At 38.3% G+C, this 21,759-nt stretch overlaps 1 protein-coding gene across 5 annotated transcripts in view; it reads right to left on the bottom strand.

Annotated features, from left to right (window-relative positions):
* Positions 1-21,759, bottom strand: part of SLC41A2 (solute carrier family 41 member 2) — a 125,749-nt gene that overhangs the window by 69,293 nt on the left and 34,697 nt on the right. For all 5 annotated transcript variants that reach the window (XM_058741552.1, XM_058741553.1, XM_058741549.1 and 2 more), the window contains one exon: positions 10,442-10,549. In XM_058741552.1, coding sequence (XP_058597535.1) covers positions 10,442-10,549 — 108 coding nt within the window. The remainder of the gene's footprint in view (positions 1-10,441; positions 10,550-21,759) is intronic.

Here is a 21,759-nt window from a genome sequence, read left to right as displayed (position 1 = left end):
TCCAATATATACCTCGGCGGTTCTAGTGAGCAAACCCATACTGATAGAACAATGTCACGCTATTCAATTGCTCTGTTTTGTAAATGATGAAGATCACAATTTCTAAGTCCCTTCCAGATCTATAAGTCTCTAAATCTATAGTTCTTTTAGTCTAACATAAATAACAAGTTAATGTATGATGTGAAATAAAATATATTTCACATTTTATGAAATACAATTTATAATGAGAAATCACAATGTATTATGTGAAATAAAGCAGAATATATTCACAAATAAAAATCACCTTTTTTTGTTTTTAATTATAAAGCAAAGATTTTTAGAAGGATAAAAGAAAGACAGAGAGAGAGAAATGTTGATCCAAATTTAACCATGTAGGGAAAATACTTATGGTACGGGCGTGCATTGGAGCAGAAGTGGGAGTTTGGCAGGAAACTGAAAATTGACCTGTGCTGTCCAAGAATTGGGCTGACCTAAGATACTGGCCAGTGGCCTAGGATCAGCATGAATCATCTAAATTTTTCCAGAGTAGAGAGGAAGAATCACAAAGTGTTCTGTTTAAAGGCTTTTGCTAGACGTACTTTTATTCAATTAGCTGACCTGAATATCCTGACTAGAAAATCTGAGAACTAAGAATGTGATATAGTGGAATATGATCTGATAAAGACTTCTATATGACCTGGGTTAATATTTTTAAATTGATATGTATTTTATATATTTTAAATATATATATTTTATGTGTTTTAAATATTTTAATATTTATATATAACCTGGCCAATATTTTTGCAAAGACACTAATTTTTTTTTTAATTTTTTTTTTTAACGTTTATTTATTTTTGAGACAGAGAGAGATAGAGCATGAACGGGGGAGGGTCAGAGAGAGAGGGAGACACAGAATCTGAAACAGGCTCCAGGCTCTGAGCTGTCAGCACAGAGCCCGACGCGGGGCTCGAACCCACGAACTGTGAGATCGTGACCTGAGTCCGACCTAAGTCGGACGCTTAGCCGACTGAGCCACCCAGGCGCCCCAGACACTAATTTTTTTTTTAATGTTTATTTTTGAGAGAGAGACAGAGTGCAAGCGGGGGAGGTGCAGAGAGAGAGAGGGTGACACAGAAGCCGAAGCAGGCTCCAGGCTCTGAGCTGTCAGCACAGAGCCCAACATGGGGCTCAAACTCACGGACCGTGAGATCATGACCTGAGCTGAAGTCGGACGCTCAACCGACAGAGCCACCCAGGCGCCCCGACACTAGTTAATTTTTAAGGAAAGAGAGCTGAGGTGTCCAGAGCCTGAAGATGTTTTGGCCAACACTGTGGTTTAAATTTTTTTTTTTTTTTTAATGTTTATTTTTGACAGAGAGAGAGACAGAGACAGAGTATGAGCGGGGAATGAGCAGAGAGAGAGGGAGACACAGAATCCGAAGCAGGCTCCAGGCTCTGAGCTGTCAGCACAGAGCCTGATGCGGGGCTCTAACTCACGAACCGTGAGATCATGACCTGAGCCGAAGTCTGATGCTTTAACCGACTGAGCCACCCAAGAGCCCCATTAATGTTTTTAATCTAAATGCCTTAGCTTGAGCCTGCAATTCCTACTTTTTATAATCCCTACACCTTTTTCTCCATAGATGTATATGTTACTTTTCTGACCCTGAAGCACATGAATTACAGATAGGCTTTAAAATTTACTGGGACCAAAGATAAAAGTAGGTTGGAATGACCTTGAAAGTACAGATTTACAAATATAGTTACTATACTTGGTATTGGAAAAAAATATATTTAATATGTAAATAGATGAAACAAGGGTACCGAAAGTCTCCACTGAAGTATTAGTCTTAAATATATATATATTAAATATGTGCTCCAGGGGCACCTGGCTTGCTCAGTCAGTTAAGTGACTAATTCTTTGACTTTGGCTCAGGTCATGATCTCACAGTTCATGAGTTCAAGCCCCACATCAGACTCTGTGATGACAGCACAAAGCCTGCTTGGGATTCTCTGTCCCCTCTCTCCCTGCCCCTCCCCTGCTCATGCTTGTGCACGTGCGCACGCACTCTCTCTCTCCCCTGCTCCTGTGTAGTTTAATTGTCAGCCAAAGATTTAAGCAGAACTTATGCCCAGATTTTGGGGCTCATCCTTTCTACAGTTCTATTGCTGCTGGGATTTCCCCATAAATTTCTACCTGCTCTGTCAGCTCCAAGCTCTGTTATCTAATAATTCAAGACAATAAAACTTCAGCTTTCTGCCACTATACCTACGCACAAGTCACAAAAGGCATTTGACCAACAAAAGCAAAAAAACTCACAAATCTTAACCAGTGTATTTGTCTTTCAAGAACAGGCCCCTCTCATGCTTCTATTTAGTTGTGTGTTTTGTTTTTCATTTTTTGTTAGACTTCCTGACCTCTGTCACCTCAAACTGGTAAGACTGTGGGGTTTCTGCCACATGAGATCCAGGGACTGGGGAAACTCCCTCAGGCAAAAAAAAAAAAAAAAAAAAGCTACAAACTTTGCAATGCTTACTCATTGCAGACATGGTCCTTTAAGGGTGACCTCTCGTTTCTACCTGCTTTTAATTACTTTCTATTGCCGTCATATAGTTTGTCTAGGTTTTCTAATTGTTATTCTCTGGGAAGGGTCACTCACTATTTCATTCTGCCGTCATATGGAATTAGAAACCATATTACATACTTTTACATGTTTGAAATATTTCATAAAACATAATATGGTAAAACACATATATGTACACACACACCCTAATATATCTTCCTGAATGTGCAGGGGTGAAGCCTATGCTCATAATCTTGAATGCAGTAATGGTTTCACATGTACACACTACGTATTGAAGCTCATCAAACTGTAAACTTTGGATTTGTGTAGTCGGTTTGTGTCAATTATACCTCAATAAAGCTTCAAAGAAAGGGGGGAGTTAAAAATCTCGATGACTGAAACGGTTTAAGTTACACATAAGTAGTACACTCCACAAACCTATGGCTATGGATTGGTATTTATAACTTAAGAAACATACTCTAGGGGTGCCTACGTGGCTCAGTCGATTAAGCATCTAGCTCTTGATTTCAGCTCACGTCGTGATCTCACGGTTCATGAGTTCGAGTCCCATGTTGGGCTCTGTGCTGGGAGCACAGAGCCTGCTTGGGATTCTCTCTCTTTCCCTCTCTCTCTGCCCCTCCTCTGCTCATTCTCTCTCTCTCTCTCAAAATAAAGAAATAAACATTTTAAAAAATAATGTAAAGAAACATCCTCTAAAATTGAGACCAGTAGGAATATGCAAGTTTTGTTTGTATCTAACAATCCGGTTTTCTGACAAGAACCTGTAAAATTTAGAATTATGCCAAATTTAGGAAAGAATACTGAGACTGTAACTATATCAAAGTTATGCCAGAGTTATTAATATCATTATTTGGGATTTAATTTTTCTTTATTTTAGAAGTTTTACAATTTGAATTGGAAATCTAACTTATAGTTATCAGGGAAAGGTTTTGCCAGCTTCTTCATATCCTTTTACACTGGGATGCAAGCTCAGTGAGAGCAGGAATATTTTCTGTTTTATTTATTGATGATTCCCTAGCACACACTAGCACTTGGCATACCGTAAGGGCTCAGAAATATTTTTTGAATTAATGAATTAAAAAGCTAAAATGTTACAAAATAATTTCAGAAAATCAGAGGAGTTTTCTGAGAGGTTTAAGGCAACAGAAATCAGTTTTGTCTAGAGTGGGAAAATACTAATCGAACGGTTCTTGGCAATTTGCTCCTGGAAAATAGATTTATAAGCTTTAAAAACATATACATTGTCTTTAAGACAGTGGATGCCACTTTTGACTGTTATATCTAGCATCCAGAAGCAGAAAATTTTAGACCTCAGGTAACAGAATTTAAACAATTTATAGAACCACTGTGCTTGGGATTGTTTTCTAATTATATACTACTGTTATATATCCACAACAATTATCTACCATAATATATATCTACTGTTGAAAAGATAAAAACCCAGGAAAAATTATTCAAGTTAATCATTATAATTTAGAGACAAATTTTGACTCAGGTAAGAGGGCATGATAAAGTTGATTTGAATTCACCATTATTATATCTGCCTTGTTAAAATAGAAAACCTTTTTATTGAAATATCTTTTTATCTGGTAACATTTAACCTTTACCTTTATAGATTAACAAGGTTTTTTTAAATTTTTTTTTAATGTTTTATTTATTTTTAAGACAGAGAGAGACACAGCATGAGTGGGGATGGGGCAGAGAGAGAGGGAGAGACAGAATCCGAAGCAGGCTCCAGGCTCTGAGCTGTCAGCACAGAGCCCGACGTGGGGCTCGAACTCACTAACTGTGAGATCGTGACCTGAGCCGAAGTCGGACACTCAACTGACTGAGCCACCCGGGCGCCCCTATAATAACAAGTTTTAAAGACAACTGCCCTTCAACAATTGAGTGAGTAGGCTCTATATGATATCTTATGTTTTAGGTTCTCTATCTTTATACTTACACAAAGCTTTCCTTATAATCCTATAAGTTCATTTATCCTGATTCTCTGGCAGACAATGATAAAAATGAGAAAAGACTCTTTAATGGAGCAAAAAGATTAAAGTAATCACAGACTTGCCTGCCATAGCTATAATGATTTTTACTCCTACTTTTATTTATTTATTTATTTATTTTTATGTTTACTCTTTTTGAGAGAGACAAAGACAGAATGTGAGTGGCTTAGGGGCAGAGAGAGGGAGACACAGATCCGAAGCAGGTTCCAGGATCTGAGCTGTCAGCACAGAGCCTGATGTGGGGCTCAAACTCACGAACTGTGGGATCATGACCTGAGCTGAAGTTGGACACTCGAAGGACTGAGCCACCCAGGTGTCCCTTACTCCTACTTTTATAACTGAAAATAAATACTACACAAGAAAATTGTAAAATTTTTAAAAGAATTATTTTTTGACCATAGATGAAAAGGCTGACTTTCAAATAGTACTTGTTTTAAGTTAAACAGACAAACAAACAAACAAACAAAAATCATTGACTTTTTACCCTGGAACCAGGGAGTTCAGGTAGGAATCTGCCACAACAGTCCCATTTAGAGACAATTGACAACTGAATTAAGGTAGTGGCAGGTGGGGCATAAAGGGAAGGGGAGAGGGATTTCATAGGTTGAATGGACAGCCTAGACATTAACTGGATAGAAGAGGGATAGTGATTGGTAATGTTAATAAACTGATAAGAAATACAGAAAGCACAGTTGGAGCAAGAGAAGGTAATGAGTTTACTTTTGAATGTAGTGAGGCTACAGACAATTGAAAATTCAGCTGTAGTGATCAGGAAAGAGGCTGGAGGTACAGATCTGAGAGTCAGCAATGTATGGGCAGGGGTGGCATACATGAACTTATTGACAGACACACAAAAACAAGGGACTAATATTTCAGGAAAACCTCAAATCAAGAAGATGAGCAAAGAAAAAGAAACCAAAAAAAATAGACTAAGAAGATGCCATGAAAGAAGTGGAAAGAGTCCATACCGCAGTGTGGGGTGTCAAAGTCAAGAGTAATAAAAATTTTAAGTAGAGAATAGTCAGTGAAGAGTCTATCAAAGGTGAGGCTTTGGGTACTCTGCTTTCAAGAAGGCTTTAACCTAGAGTGGCTTTAACAGTTGATGGAGTATCAGGATTGGAATATAGCTGGCAATGATTCTCTAGCATTCTGTAAGAATGGTAACACACTCCCCCTACCACTTGAGATCAACTTCTCTGAGCAACTGAAAACACCATAAACTAGGTAAATATACCATGTTATCATAGTTTGATGCCATGAGTTACTACTTTTCCATCTACGAATCTTCCATCTCTCAAATCCTGAGAAATTTTCAAGTGACTCCTCCCAGTACTTAATTTCAGCTAATCCATCAGCCAATTCTGCCATTTCTCTCTGAAAATTAGTTCTGGACTCCAACTATGTCTCACTATATCCACTGCCACCACCCTGATCCAAGCCAGCATCGCCTCCAGCCTGTATTATGGCAACAGACTTTTAACTTGTCTCTGTTTTAGTCCTTGGCCCTTTATAGCTCTGTCTCAACACAACAGTCAAAATAATCTGTTGAAATATCTATCATATCATAGCACTCCTCTGTTTAAAACCTTCCAGTGGCTTCCCATTTCCCACAGTCGGCAAAGTCCTTACAAAGGCCCACAAGGTGATCTCACACCCTGTTATTCTTCCTTTCTCCCACTTGATCCCAGGCCCATTGGCCTCTATGCTCTTCATTAACGCAGTGTTGTTCTCAAACTTTGATGTATATCAGAATCGCTGGTTAAAATACAGATTGTTGAACCAACCCCCAGAGCTTCTGATTCAGCAGCTTCTGGGTGGAGCCAAGATTGTGCATTTCCAACAAGTTGCTAACCAAAGTTGCTAACTTTGAGAACCACTGATCTAACATATCGACAGTCCTGCCTCTGGCCTTTAACACTGACTAGGCCATGCCTATCTCAAATTCTTAGCCTCAAAAAATAAAAGTACATCTGTGTTGCTTCCAGTTTAGAGCCATTATGAATAAAGTTGCTATTAACATTTTTTGACCAAAAAAATAAAAATAAAAAATAAAAGTAAAACACATTAGTAGATGGAAAAGTAGTAACTCATGGCTTCAAGCTATGATAACATGGTATACTCATCTAGTTTATGGTATATTCATTACTTAGAGAACTAGGTAATCTCTTCATTTTGCAACTCAAATATCTTATAATCAGTGACAAAATTCCTGATCTGTGGAAGACATCAACTGCAGCCCTACCCCCCCAAAGAAAGGTGCAGCTAGCTCACTCAGCGAAGACATTGGTTGATACTCTCCTCCCATGGACTCTGCTTCTAATCAGCGTTGGAGTTCCACTCTCTTAAATATGAACAAATAAATGTAACCAGACTTTTGATGGAAGTATCTACCATAAAATATAAATGCCACAACAAAAAAAAACTAAAGTTCAAATTAAAAGATTAAGATTAAGTTCACCTTTAGGCAGTATTAATGGTAATATGTGACCAAATTACACAGAAATTAATTTGCAGCAAATTCCTTTCTAAGCAGATTCTCCACAGCATGGCCTATTTCAAAATGGAGTGACATTTAAGCTATTATCTGAATCTAAACAAATACTGGAGAGTGCTCAAGAATGTTGCTTTTAGAAATATTTTCTTTGAGATAAGCTAGCCAAAATTTCAGTTTTCCGGGCTAAGTTATCAAGTTGCTTGAAAGTTTGGGTGCCTAACTATATTTATCAGAACAAAGTTCATTTTCCAACAAAATGAAACTAGAGCTACCTTTTAACTCTCATTGTAACGATTTTCTTTTCCTTTAACTGTTGCCAGTTCTGTTTTTCAAGACCTCTTCTTTATTCCCCTGTCTTGCCAAGAAGCCTCTTGGATTGAGTTCTACCTTGCTGACCTACCGGTTCTTAAAACATAATGCAAATGTAGATCACTGGGAAAAGTTGGCAGACGGACCACGTGTATATAATTTCACTAACTCTTAAAACATTGGTAAAACTACATAAAAGTTTGTTTTTTTTTTTTTAAGACAAAAGCTAGAGGTATAATGGACACACATTCCAAGTGTGAAAATCAATATTCAGCTAACACCAAGGTACTCCCCCCAATTATTTTTGGTTAGCATTTTACCTTCTGCCACCACAAGATGTTCCAAGGTCACTTTATACTTTTATGTTCCAGTCCAAAGAGGCTTCATTTCTATTATTCTCCAGTTCCTTTAATATTCAATCATTATAATGATGATATGAAAAATTATAGACTAAAGTGAATTTGCCCAAACAAATCTACCAAGGTCTGGCTAGTATCTGACTGGCTGATACCCCTAGACGTTTCTAGCTCACCAACTAATTACGGAAATAAGTAACAGGACTGTATCTTTAATACTTTTAAAAAAATAACATGGGTGCCTGGGTGGTTCAGTCGGTTAAGCATCCAACTCTTTTTAAAATTTTTTTTTCAACATTTTTTATTTATTTTTGGGACAGAGAGAGACAGAGCATGAACGGGGGAGGGGCAGAGAGAGAGGGAGACACAGAATCGGAAACAGGATCCAGGCTCCGAGCCATCAGCCCAGAGCCTGACGCGGGGCTCGAACTCACGGACCGCGAGATCGTGACCTGGCTGAAGTCGGACGCTTCACCGACTGCGCCACCCAGGCGCCCCAAGCATCCAACTCTTAAATTCAGCTCAGGTCATGATCTCAGAGTCATGGGAACGAGCCCCGCGTTGGGCTCCATGCTCAGCATGGCTTAAGATTCTCTCTCTCTGCACCTCCCCAACTTGTGCACGCATGTTTTCTCTCTCTAAAATTAAAACATTAAGAGAAATAATAAATATCAAAGTTTTAAAATATTAAGTAACAAAAAATATGGTATATTGGTGCTAAGACCAAGCCCTCAGGAGAGCATCCTTACAATGCAGAGGAGACTATCAGGTGTTTGTTACTGAGGTTATTTATTGGTTTTAAAACTCTTGACTCAGTTATCCTGTGCAAGTAAAAGGGAATGTTCTGGAATGTGAGGTATTCCATTATATTCTAGCTCTGTGTCTTCAGGAAAGTTACTCAACTGTTCTAAGCCTCAGTTCCTCCTCTATAAACAGGAATAATAGTGTTTATCTCATAGGGTTGCTATAAGATACCCTTGTAGGCAGTTAGTACAGTCCTGGCACATGATGAGAGCACACTAATACCCAATATTTCATTATGGTCCTGGGCAGAGTTTAGCTATATGACCTTTCATATATAACAGGGAGCTTAGAAGGTTCCATAGGGCATATGCAGCACTTTCTCTTAACTGAGCAAGCCAATAATGTTAATAAAACATTATTTAATGCCATCCATTTATCTCTTTTCCAAGCATCTGTTTTACTCAGGAAATCTTAGGGAACTTACAGTTGCCTGGGGGAGAAATGGGGGAAGGGAAGGAACAGGAGAGAGTACTCCCATCACCAACACAGTTGTTCAGGCTTTAGATACACAAAATTTTCCCCCTAGTTCATAGATGGGTTCATTTGCTGTAGCTTTTTTTTTTTTTAATTTTTTTTTTAACGTTTACTCATTTTTTGAGACAGGGAGAGACAGAGCATGAACAGGGGAGGGTTAGAGAGAGGGAGACACAGAATCTGAAACAGGCTCCAGGCTCTGAGCTGTCACCACAGAGCCCAACGCGGGGCTCCAACTCACGGACTGCGAGACCATGACCTGAGCCGAAGTCGGCCGCTTAACCAGTCGACTGAGCCACCCAGGCGCCCCTGCTGTAGCATCTTTAAACAAACAAACAAACCCAACTTCATATACTAAAGGCAATGCAATTAGTAACACCTTTTGAAGGCTTAATTTTTGACTAACATTAAACGGGTAGATGGTTCACTGAAATGAACCTCACTAGTTATGTGATTTTAAACAAAATAATTTGGTTGCACGATGGTGAAACTCCAACAAATGTTACAGTGAGAAAGTAATGCCCTTTTAGGCTTCTAAAATTAAATCAGAACCCTGTTAGTGGCAGTGTTTTTTTAAATGTTTAACGTTTCTGAACGACAATTTAGCATATGTAGCTAAGGCCTTGAAAGAATGCCTTTTTTTTCCTCAACAGTTTAATTACAATCCTAAAATTGCCCCAAAGAAATAAAAGAATGCAAAACTGTCTGCATAAAATTATTCATTATAACATTGTTTATAATAGCAAAACATCGGAAAGAGACTATGTATCCAAAAATAGATGCTAGACTAAACTATAGGAGAGCTATATAACAGAAAAGTACATAGCCAATAAAAATGACATAGGTGTATATTCATTGAGGTGGAAAGATGATCAGCATATATCTTAAAACGGATATCATAGATTTTAAGAGACAAAATATATGATTACTGTTCTTTTTTAGAATATACAGTATGTATCTGCTCTGATATACCTAATGATGTATAAGTATAGATGCATCTATACCAAAATATTTATATATGACTATGTCTAGGTGGTTTTAAATTTTCTTCTTTATAATCTTTCCCTTTTCTTCAGTTTTTGCAATAAGTTTGTATTACTTTTATAATCACAAAAGGTATAAATACCAATCAACCAACCTTTGAATCATAAAGAATCTCAATATCTGATTTGTCCCATGTCTGAAGCACTGATGATAATTGCCAGAATGCCCTGGAGTAAAATGAGGCAAGTATACTACCTCAGGATAAATGAAGGTCTATAATTTGCAAATTAGCCAACCCAGAGAACTTTCAGGGTATCACATTAGGCATTACCACTTATCATATCCCTGAGGTCCAGAAATTTATCAGATAGAGGAAAAAAAATTTCCTGGTACAAATTCTCCATCACAGAAAGAAACAGCATAGGTAATATATATACTTAGAAGTAGGAAAAAACTTACTGCAGTGGATAATCTGGATGCCAATGTCATTTCCAAGTTTCCTTTGAGACCAAGAAGTGCAGGAACTAAAATGAAAACTTCTGTTACCTTTTTGAACACCTCCCAGTGCTGCAAGAAAAAAACAAAAACAAAACAAACAGAATTTTCTGACACCCTGTCAAAAACACTTTAGATAAAGGACATTTCTAAAACCCTCAGCCATCTTTCCCAATGTTGCATCCACATATTGAATGAAAACACAAGTCATTTAATGAGTGAACATTTAGCTTAACCCTATTCTCCAGAGCTCTGGAGCCTTGAGTTGCTTTAGAAGATTTAGTTAAATTGGGAATGATAGTCGATGCAGTCACTACATCCCCAAATAACTCCAGCTTGCCACACAAGTCTGATGCCCTTACATTTTGCTTTATCCCTTAATGAGGACAAGAGTCAGTGTAACCAGTAGTTAAGAGAACAGACTCAAGAACCAGAACATCTGGATTTGAATCTTGGTTCCAACACTAACTACAACAACTCCACAGGAAAATTACAGCAATATTATTATCTAATTTCACAGTTGAAGAAATAAAGATTCAGAGAAGTTCAATGATTTTCCCAAGGCCAGAAGACGAGACCTAGACTGGACGTCAGGAGTTCTGAGTCATCCCATGTTGTGGTACCCATTTTAGGGTGTGAGGCAAGAGAGCATAATATCATTTAAAAAGCAGTAAGCTGGAAATTAGAAAATTTGTGGTTCTAGGCATGGATCTGTCATAATCTAGCCACATAATCTTGGATGAGTTATGTGTCTTTGGATTTCAATTTCTACTCTGCCCTGTCTAGCCCTTGCAAAAATACCATGTTAATGAAAGTACATATTAAAGTACTATATAAAGTGGAAAAAAAAAAAACCCACACAAATCCCTTAATAGCACAATCTGCTATTTTACTAATGTTATTAAGAGGTGACTGTAGCACTCAGAGACTTTACGGACTGAAAAAACAAAAACAATATTTGACATTCACTGATGGCTTGTTATGTGCCCAGACACTGTTCCTTAGGCTTACTCATTTAAGCTACAACAAACCTATGATAGGTACCATTCTTAAAAAATCAGACATAATTCAGGAGCACATTTTACCTAGGTCATAATTTTAAGATACCTACCTATATGACTTAATTGTGGAAACACCAGAATACTATCCGAATATCTCTATCAGTCTAGTTCCTTCACGTCATCACAGATTGTATCTACTGGGATATACTTCTTTTGGTTACTCCCATCCTTTCCAAGTTCAATTCAAATCAAATACTCCCACGAGAAACCCTATGAAGTCACTAACACCTTAGCATTGATATAATAAGAACGAGCAACGATTGATTTCCTATCCCATGCCAAATAAATTCTACATTCTTTTCCTTACACCTGAAGAGGCATGTGTCTAGAAGTTCCCAAACTTTCTCGGTTTTCATGGTACCCCTAGGCCAAAAGAAATACCCAACAGTCCTATTTATTAAGTAGTTGGTCCAAAAAACTTAGTGAATATTTATCTCCTAACAATTTACTAGCCATTTGAAGAAATCATACAATTATATTGAAAAATAATATTTTATGTTATACCATCGTAATTACTTATTAATTGGGTGTGTGTCCCTGTGGGTCACTGCGTGACTTCTCAAACCTTGGAATCGGAAACTACACCTTCATTTCTTGTTCTGTATTGGTTTTTGTGTGACACTTGCTTTTTTTCACAGCACCACTGAAAATCTAGTCATCAAGATAAATGTTGTGTGATGTAATGTTGAAGTATTAAACCACCTTGAGTCTGTAAAGTGTCCAAGAGATGTCACCGTGTTTCCTTTAAATTTTTTTAAAAATCCCACAGCAACCCTGGAGTGTCCAGAGACAGCACTTAGGATATATGATGAGGTTAGTGAGAAGTTGTGCAGAACTTTAGTCAAAGGGAAGGCTTCAGATACCTGGGTTGAAATTCTGAGTCAACGACTTGTACTATGTAACTTGGGCAAAATTATGCTTTACTTTCTTCATCTAAAATAGGGACATTATTGAGGGGCACCTGGGTGGCTCAGTCAGTTAAGCATCTGACTTCAGCTCAGGTCATGATCTCATGGTTCGTGAGTTCAAGACCCACGTCGGGCTCTGTGCTGACAGCTCGGAGCCTGGAGCCTGCTTCGGATTCCGTGCCTCCCTCTCTCTCTGCTCCTCCCCAGCTCACAGTCCGTCTGTCTGTCTGTCTGTCTCTCTCTCAAAACTAAATAAGCATTTAACAAAATAAATAAAATAGGGACATAATTGAACCTACCTCATATGGTTGTGCTTAGGACTGTACCTGTACATAGTAATGGATAGCAATATTGAAAGTTTATTAGCTATATAACACCAAGATATATTACCAGTTAATTTCCTGGCAGGAGGTAATGCGGAAAAAAAAATTCATATACTTAAAAATTTTTGCCATAATGAAGACATGACCTCTGAGGCTATATATATTTATGAATCCCTAAACTTCTCCACAAGAACTTGCCCTAAAGGAAATCAATGTCTAATCTTACCTAATTTTGGACTTCTGTCAACATCCAGAACCTCAGCGAAGTACTCACACAATCAAATGTAACGTCAGAGTGCTCGTACATAAGCATTAGACTCAAAACCTAAAAATCTTTTTTTTAATTTTTTTTTCCACGTTTTTTTATTTATTTTTGGGACAGAGAGAGACAGAGCATGAACGGGGGAGGGATAGAGAGAGAGGGAGACACAGAATCGGAAACAGGCTCCAGGCTCTGAGCCATCAGCCCAGAGCCTGACGCGGGGCTCGAACTCACGGACCGTGAGATCGTGACCTGGCTGAAGTCGGACGCTTAACCGACTGCGCCACCCAGGCGCCCCTCCTAAAAATCTTTTAATGGCCAAGAGGAAAAACAAAATTGAAACTTAAAAAATAATAATAATTAAATAAGTTGAGGAACAGATCCACAGAGTCCTAACTTTAATATAAACAGCAAAATTTTAGGGGTTCCTGGGTGGTTCAGTCAGTTAAGTGTCTACTTCAGCTCAGGTTATGACCTCACCATTCCTGAGTTTGAGCCCTGCATCAGGCTCTCTGCTGTCAGTGCAGAGCCTGCTTTGGATTCTCTGTCTCCCTCTCTCTCTGCCCCTCCCCCCCATAAATAAACATTAAAATACATAAATAAACCAAATAAACAGCAAAAGTTTTAAAACGTCTAATTGGTAAAAGAAGTTGATGCAATTTTAAGAAACATACATACTCCAAATCTGAAGAAGTTTGGTTCTTATTTTGATTTAGTTAAAACTAAACCTATTCAGGGGCAACTAGGTGGCTCAGTCAGTTGAGTGTCCAGCTTCAGTTCGGGTCATGATCTCATGGTTAGTGAGTTCAAGCCCCACATCGGGCTCACTGCTATCAGTGTAGAGCCTGCTTCAGATCCTCTGTCCCCCTCTCTCTCTGCCCCTCCCCGCTCTCAAAAAATAAACCAAAACATAAAAAAATTTAAACCCATTCACTTTCAGATATATGACAAAATGACCAATCTCATACATAATCAGATAAATGCGAAATAAAAGGTGATAAGTTTTCATCTGTGAGATTGGTAAAGATCGAAAACTTGGATAACATTCCATTGGGAAGAGTATAAGGAAATAGGCACTCTATGACACTACTGGTGAGAATGTTAAGGTTTAACTTCTTTGGGGGAATTGGGCAACTTAAAAATAAATATAAATATATAAATATAAAATGAACATAATTTTCAACTCAAACCTCTACCTCAAGGAATTTATCCTACAAATAAACGTGAACATGAGTTTAAATACATACATATGATGAATTTACTGCATCATTGTTCATAATAACAAAAGATTTGAGGCAACTGAAATCCCCCTCATTAGGTAACTTAATAGAAAAATAATATAAAATGATACATCCTTGCAATAGAGCATGACATAGCTGGAGAAGAATTTGGTAAATCTTTGAGAACCTATATAAGGATAAACTAAGAAAAGCAAGGTGAACAGAAACATTGTTTGTGTCTCTGGCAAATACACACACACACACACACACACACACACACACACACACACACCACACTTAATGTCTATTGAAGGAGGCACAGAAAAGTAATGGGGCTAAGGAAGGGAATAGGAGAAAGGCACATACAGGCAGAGAGAGACTACTTTCTCCATTATATATTCTTTCATGCAGTTTAAATATGCTTTATCAAATATACAATTTCATTAAGCTTTTCATTTTGAAATAATTATATATTCACATGCAGTTATAAAAAAAAAAATTCAGAGATCCCATGTACCCATTACCCAGTTTCCCCCAATGGTAACATTTTGCAAAACAATAGTGAACCATATCACAACCAGGATATTAACACTGATACGGTCAAGATACCACCACAAGGATCCCTCCTGCTGCCCGTTTATAGCCACATCCATTTCTCCCCACTCCCAACACCTTCTTAATCCCTGGCAACCACTAATCTTTCTTCATTCCATAATTTGGTCAATTCTAGAATGTTACACAAATGAAGCAAGTATAACCTTTTGGGGTTGGCTTTTTTCACTCAGCATAATGCTCCGAAGATTCATCTAGGATGTTGCATGTTGCACGCAATACTTTGTTCCTTTTTGTCGAGGAGCAGTATTTCATTACATGGATTTACCCAAGTTTATTTAACCATTCAACTGTTGGGGCTGTATCCACTTCTTGGCTGTTATGAATAAGACAGCTACAAACAGTCATGTACAGGAATTGAGTGAATAGAAGTCTTCATTCTCTGAGATAAATGTTCAGGAATGCAATTGCTAGGTTATATGATGGTTAGCATTTAGTTTTAGTTAGTGTGTGGGTGTGGGTGTGTGTTTTTTTAAGAAACTGTCAAGGTGTTTTCCAGAGTAGCTGCTCTATTTTAAATTCCCATCAGCAATGCATGAGTGATACCATTTCTCTACATGCTCAACAGCACTTCATATTTTTGCTATTTTTATTATAGCCACTCTGACAGGTGTGTAGTGATATCTCATAGAGATCCTCACTTGCATTTCCCTAATGGCTAAAGACGTCAAACATTTCATGTTTATTTGCCATCTGTACACACTCTTTGGTGAAATGTCTCTATGTCTTTTGCCAGTTTTCTACATTTTTTTAACTGTTTGAGAGTTCTTTATATAGTTGTATTTTGTCAGATATGTATTTGCAAATATTTTCTTCCACTCTGCAAAGCTGCTTTTGATCCTTTTAACAAGGTCATTTAGGGGCGCCCAGGTGGCTCAGTTACTTAAGCACCTGACTCTTGATTTTGGCTACGGTCATAATCTCATGGTTCATGAGGTTGAGCCCTGCATCAGGCTCTGTGCTATGCTTGGGATTCTCTCTCTCCCATTCTCTCTGCCCGTCCTGATCTTCCTCCCTCCCTCCCTCCCTCCCTCCCTCCCTCCCTCTCTCTCTCTCTAATATATGTATAAAAAAATGTCAGTCACAGAGCAAAAATTTTATCCATTTTTCCTTTTTTGGATCCTTCTTTGGGTATTGAGTCTAAGAAATCTTTACCTAGCCCTAGATCCTGAAGGATTAGTGTCAATTCTGCTTAAGATATTAAACATTTTTTAAATGTTTGTATTTATTTTTGAGACAGAGAAAGACAGAGCATGCAGGGGAGGGGCAGAGAGAGAGGGAGACACAGAATCCGAACCAGGCGCCAGGCTCTGAACTGACAGCACAGAGCACAGATGCGGGGCTCGAACTCACAGACCATGATATCATGACCTGAGCCATGACCAGAGCTGTTCAAATTATCTATTTCATTTTGAGTTCATTGTGGTAGTTCTGTTTTTCAAGGAAGCAGTCCACTTTGCATAAGTTGTAAAAATACGAGTGCAGAGCTGTTTGTGGTATTCCCTCATTATCCTTCTGACATCTACAGGATCTATAGTGATATCTCCCATTTCATCCTGATAGTGGTAATTTGTATTTTTTTTTTTTTTTTTTTTTTTGGTCAGTCTTGCCACAGATCGTCAGTTTTAGTGATCTTTTCAAAGAACCATTCGTTTGAAACCATTGTTTCAAAGATTTTTCTCTATTGCTTTCCTGCTTTCAATTTCATTGATTTTTGCTGTTAGCTTTATTATCTTCCTTCTGCTTGATTTGGGTTTATTTTGCTCATCTTTTTCTACGTTTGAGATGAGCGCTTCAATTATTAAGATTTCTTCCTTATTCTATGTATGCATTTAGTTCTATAAATGTCCATCTCTGTATTGCTTTACCTGTGACTCACAAATTTTGATGTTACATTTTCATTTTCACTCAGTTCAATGTTTTGTTTTTGATTTTTTTTTTGAGACTTCCCCTTTGACCATGGATTATCTAAACGTATGCTGTTTAGTTTCCAAGTATTAACATGGATTATCTAAACGTATGCTGTTTAGTTTCCAAGTATTTGGAATTTTTTCTTTTTTCTTTCTGTTATTGATTTCTAGTTTGATTACATTGTAATCAGAGAACACAGTGTGAATGACTTCAATATTTTAAACTCGTTGAGATTTGGTTTATGGCCCGGGATATGGTCTCTCTTGGTATACGATCTGTAACAGTTTGAACAGAATGTGTGTTGCTGTTTTCAGGTGGAGTAGTCTGCAAATGTCAATTAGATCTCACTGGCTGGTGGCGTTGCTGAGTCCTTCTATATCCTTGCTGATTTTCTACCAAGTTGTTCTGTCAATTATTGAGAGAAGGGTGTGGAAGACTCTGTGGATTTTTCTATTTCTCCTTTCAGTTCTATCACGGGCTGTCATTACTAGCTACCTAAATGAAAGTCCTGGCACTCTACGTGCCCTTCTCTGATATCACCCTGGCTGAAATGTTGGGGTATCTCACTGCTGCCTCTTCCCCGCCCAGGCTGATTGAGGTATAATTGAAAAACTGTAATATATTTAAAATGTACAACACGATGATTTGATACACATACGCTCTGTGAAAAGTCCCTCCATCGAGTTAATTCACACATCCACCAACCCAAACTGTTACCTTTTCTTTGGTGAAAATGCTTAAGACCTACTCTCTTATTTAGAAATTATTATACAGTACAGTATTATCAACGATAGTCACCATGCTATACATGAAATCCTCAGAACTTATTCATCTTATAAGTGAAAGTTTGTACCTTTTAACCAATCTCTATTTCCTCCATCCCCCAGCAAGGATTATTCTGTTTCTGAGTTTGACTTTTTTTTTTTTACTCCACGTATAAGTGATACCATGCATATCCGTCTTTCTATCTGGCATATTTTACTTAGCATAACACCCTCCATATACATCCATGTTGTTCATTACAGCCTCTTGAGGTTGAAGTCTAAGCCCTGAACTGAACCTTTGCTGCCCTGGGTGTATTGGTGAGACCACAGTTCTTTCTGTCATGGTTGGCTAGAGCAGGACAATTCTTACCTACCAGGTTTCAATCTTGCTAGGCTGCCCGTTTCCTAGTCCTTTAGAGAGCAGGCCTTTCTTGTTGTCTGCATCTGTTGGCATTCCCAGGTTGTTGGCCTCTTTAGCTACAAATCTGGGATATATGAAGCTAAAGGGGACTAGCCAGGCTGCTTTCTTCTTTCCATCTTTTATAGAATCTTTTTAGGTTTGTTTTATATCAAGTTTCCAGGATGTGTGTGTGTGTGTGTGTGTGTGTGTATGTGTGTGTTTTATTTTATCGGACTTAATGGGCAGGATAGGTAAAAGTACATTTACTATAGCTTCCCGGAAGTGAAAGGCCATGTATTATTTTTTAAATAACAACCAGAACCATTACAGCAGCGAGTGCTAGTGCCTTTCTGGGATCACAGCTATGTTAAAAGAGGTATTTTATCTTTAGTACAAACTCTAAAATTATAGCTATGCTTTATAAGGAGAGACAAACATGGTGATGCCTTCTTAGCTTTGTGATCCTGCCTTGATCCTGCCCCCTTACCTTCTCTTTGCCCATTTAAAACACTGGTATTGTGTCCACAAAACTTCACCAAAGCATCCCTTTTCTCTCTGACCGCTCTACTTTCCATATCAGGAAAATAACCCTAACTCAGAGTCCCAAGTTAGAAACACAACTTAGGTATTGCATCATTGTCTCTGAATTCCAAAACACACACATTGTATGGCAGTGTAGTAATTAATTAAGGAATACTTGAGAGCTATATTACCCTCTATTTCAAAAGAATATTTTCAGCATTGCAAGAATACTGTCTTCATAAAACATAATAGGATCTCCGGGTTTGGCAGATATTAGCTTTCAATAATATTCTAATGAGAAGTATAAATGTACCTAGGAATTACTAGTAGTTACAAAGGTATTAGCTCAGTTTGCTTAAATTTCTTTTAGATGGACGGGTAGCTAACATTAACCGCATTTTATAGAATCTTTACATAATCCAGAGATTAAGTCTATGGACAATCCAAGATACACATACAGCATGTTATACAGAGAACAGGATTCATCCACAAGACAGGGCTCTGCTGTCTACTACCTGTATATTCTTGGGCAAATCACTTAAAACTATTTGCTTATTTTTAGCAAGGGAAGAAAAGCTTAGACTGGGTGCTAATATCTAGGGATATTTCCAGTTCTGAATCCTATAATTTAAAACTCTAAATTTGACTATCAAAATTCAGGAATCTGTATGACAAAGTAGAGTTTGTTTTATTTCATTCGTGCCTTCATTCATTCCACAAGGAATTAATGAACGTCTACTCTATGTAAGCATTAGTCTGGTCTTCTGGACTGGGCACTACTTAAGTGGGACCAAAGACTATGTGGCCTACCTATCCCGCCCAACTCCATTTACTAGTAGTAAGGGAACTTACATCACTTTAGATTTGTGGTTCTCAAACTCGAGTCCGAATCAAAATCACCAGAAATGCTTGCAAAAACCGTTTGCTAGGTCCCACCCTGGATTTCTGATTCAGGGCTGGGATAGAGCCTAAGAATTTGTGTACCTAAATTCCCAGATGATGCTGATGCTGTGGTTCAAGGAGCACACTTTGCGAACCACTGACTCAGATAAACAGAAAGACCAAGGAGGGGCCAAGTCCTACATGTGAGTCACTACACGCAAGGTTTTGTTCCTGCCTCTTCTGCACACTTTTCCATCTCCATTTCCCTTGAAACAACATCCACTCCCTCCTGCTTAAGAAGCAGTTCAATTCCTTTTCTTTGTGATTTTAGTGAAATTGCCAATCTGAGTGGCCATCTGTCCCCCAAGACAGAAATGTAACTCAAACAGGGCTGATCATATTATTTTATCTCCCTAGTCACACTGACTGGTTCCAGGGGCAATTATTCCTTAGAATTTTCCAAACTGAAGACAGACAACAGCTCATTCTTTCTTTTTGTAAAACAAACCAAAAGTATATGACCCCACAACTATCACGAGGTATATGCAACAGGAGAGAATGTGGGCAACAAACAAACGGGAAATTGAAATGAGAGATAGACAGAGAGAAGGTAATCATAAAATTAAGCCCCCAATCTAGTTATATCTCAGGTAGGCTGTATACGTAGTATTCCCAGTTACCAAAGACAATGCATTCTTTTTTTTTTAATCACTTAAATTAACTGGATATATAGGTTTCAATTTCTCATAACAAAAACGTTCTGACTCACAGACGTGATCCAAAATTAAGATATGTCCCCCATCAGTGAAGAGATAGTATAATAATTAAAAACATGAGTTTTGCAGTCAGCCAACTTGGGTTTAATTCAGCCACTTACCAGTTGTGTGACCCCAGGCAAATAATTTAATATCTAAGCCTGGTACGTAAAATGGAAATAACATCACCTACCTCAGAGTCCTCCTGAACATCAGATAACTAATACGATATACTGACAAAGAACATTCAATGAATGTTATTTGTTAATATTACACCATTTACTGAACATTGATCTCCCAGGCACTATAATTGTGCTTCCCATGATCTTTTACAAGTTCTTTAATTTGGGGCCCAGGATTAATAAAGTGATATTGTAAATCACAAGCACACAAAGGTAGTTTAGGCTGAGACAAAGGCTTACTCCTTGGGGTAAGCTTGAATATGTAAAAAGAGCATTCTGTATCCCTACGGGTCTTTTTGGTACTTCGGTAGAATTCCTATAGCAGCACTCTCTTTACCTCTAAAGATACTTAAATATTCCGTCATACACTATAGCTATAATCTATGTATTTGTATTTCCCACTACTACAGAAAGGCATAAACTTTGGGGCAGAAATTCCAAATTGGAATTGCTAGCTGAGTGAGTTCTCTGAGCCTCACTCAAATTCTTCGGTTGTAAAGTGAGGAAATATCTACACAACTCAATCTTTGAATTACTGCTTCAACTCAAAAGAGGTGATGTTGGCAAATTTTCTCAGCAAACATCAATTGACAACTCCAAGCTGACTGATAATTAAAGAATAAAAGGAAAAAGTAGAGAGGCAGGGCTAGAGCAGGTCTTAAAGAAAACAGGGAGTAGACGTCTTACTAAAGAGAAGGCAGATAATGGCCAAGCAGTCTATCTTAACTGGCCATCTAAAGAGAAGGCAGATAATGGCCAAGCAGTCTATCTCAACTGGCCATCTAAAGAGAAGGCAGATAATGGCCAAGCAGTCTATCTCAACTGGCCATCTAAAGAGAAGGCAGATAATGGCCAAGCAGTCTATCTCAACTGGCCATCTGTCACATATTAGAATATAAGAATACTGCCTTAAGACACTAATGGCCCTTTAACTCCTTATCTTGAATTTGATAATCCAGCTGAGGCAGCACACGCATCAGCTCCTGCTATGGACTGAGTTGTGTCGCCCTCATAAATCATATGTTGAAACCCCAACCCCCAATGTGACTGTATTTGGAGACAGGGCTTATGAGGAGGTGACGAAGGTTACACGAAGTCATAAGAGCAGGGCCCTAATCTGGCAGGGCTGGTGCCTTTAATAAGAAGAGTAAGAGGCACCGGAGCCTGCTCTCTCCCGCATGTGAGGGCACAGAGAAGGCAGCCCTCTGCAAACCAGAAAGAGAGCTCTTACCAGAAAGTGAATAGCCTGGGACCCTGACTCTGGACTTCCCAGCCTCCAGAACTGGAGAACTAAATGTCTCACGTTAAAGCCACCCAGTCTGTAGCATTTCATTATAGCAGTCCAAATAGACTAAGACAGCACCAAAGACAACCTTTACTATTTTAGTTGCATAAAACTGTCCCTAACCTCCATTACTTCAGAGGTATGTAGCCCTTAAAGGATTACAAAAGTTTCCACATGCGTAAATGTATACAATGT

This window comes from Neofelis nebulosa, chromosome 8, assembly GCF_028018385.1.
Source record: "Neofelis nebulosa isolate mNeoNeb1 chromosome 8, mNeoNeb1.pri, whole genome shotgun sequence".
In the NCBI taxonomy this organism is placed as follows: Eukaryota; Metazoa; Chordata; class Mammalia; order Carnivora; family Felidae; genus Neofelis; species Neofelis nebulosa.
The sequence above is the reverse complement of the archived record's forward strand: the minus strand, read 5'-3'. Positions and strand labels throughout refer to the sequence as shown.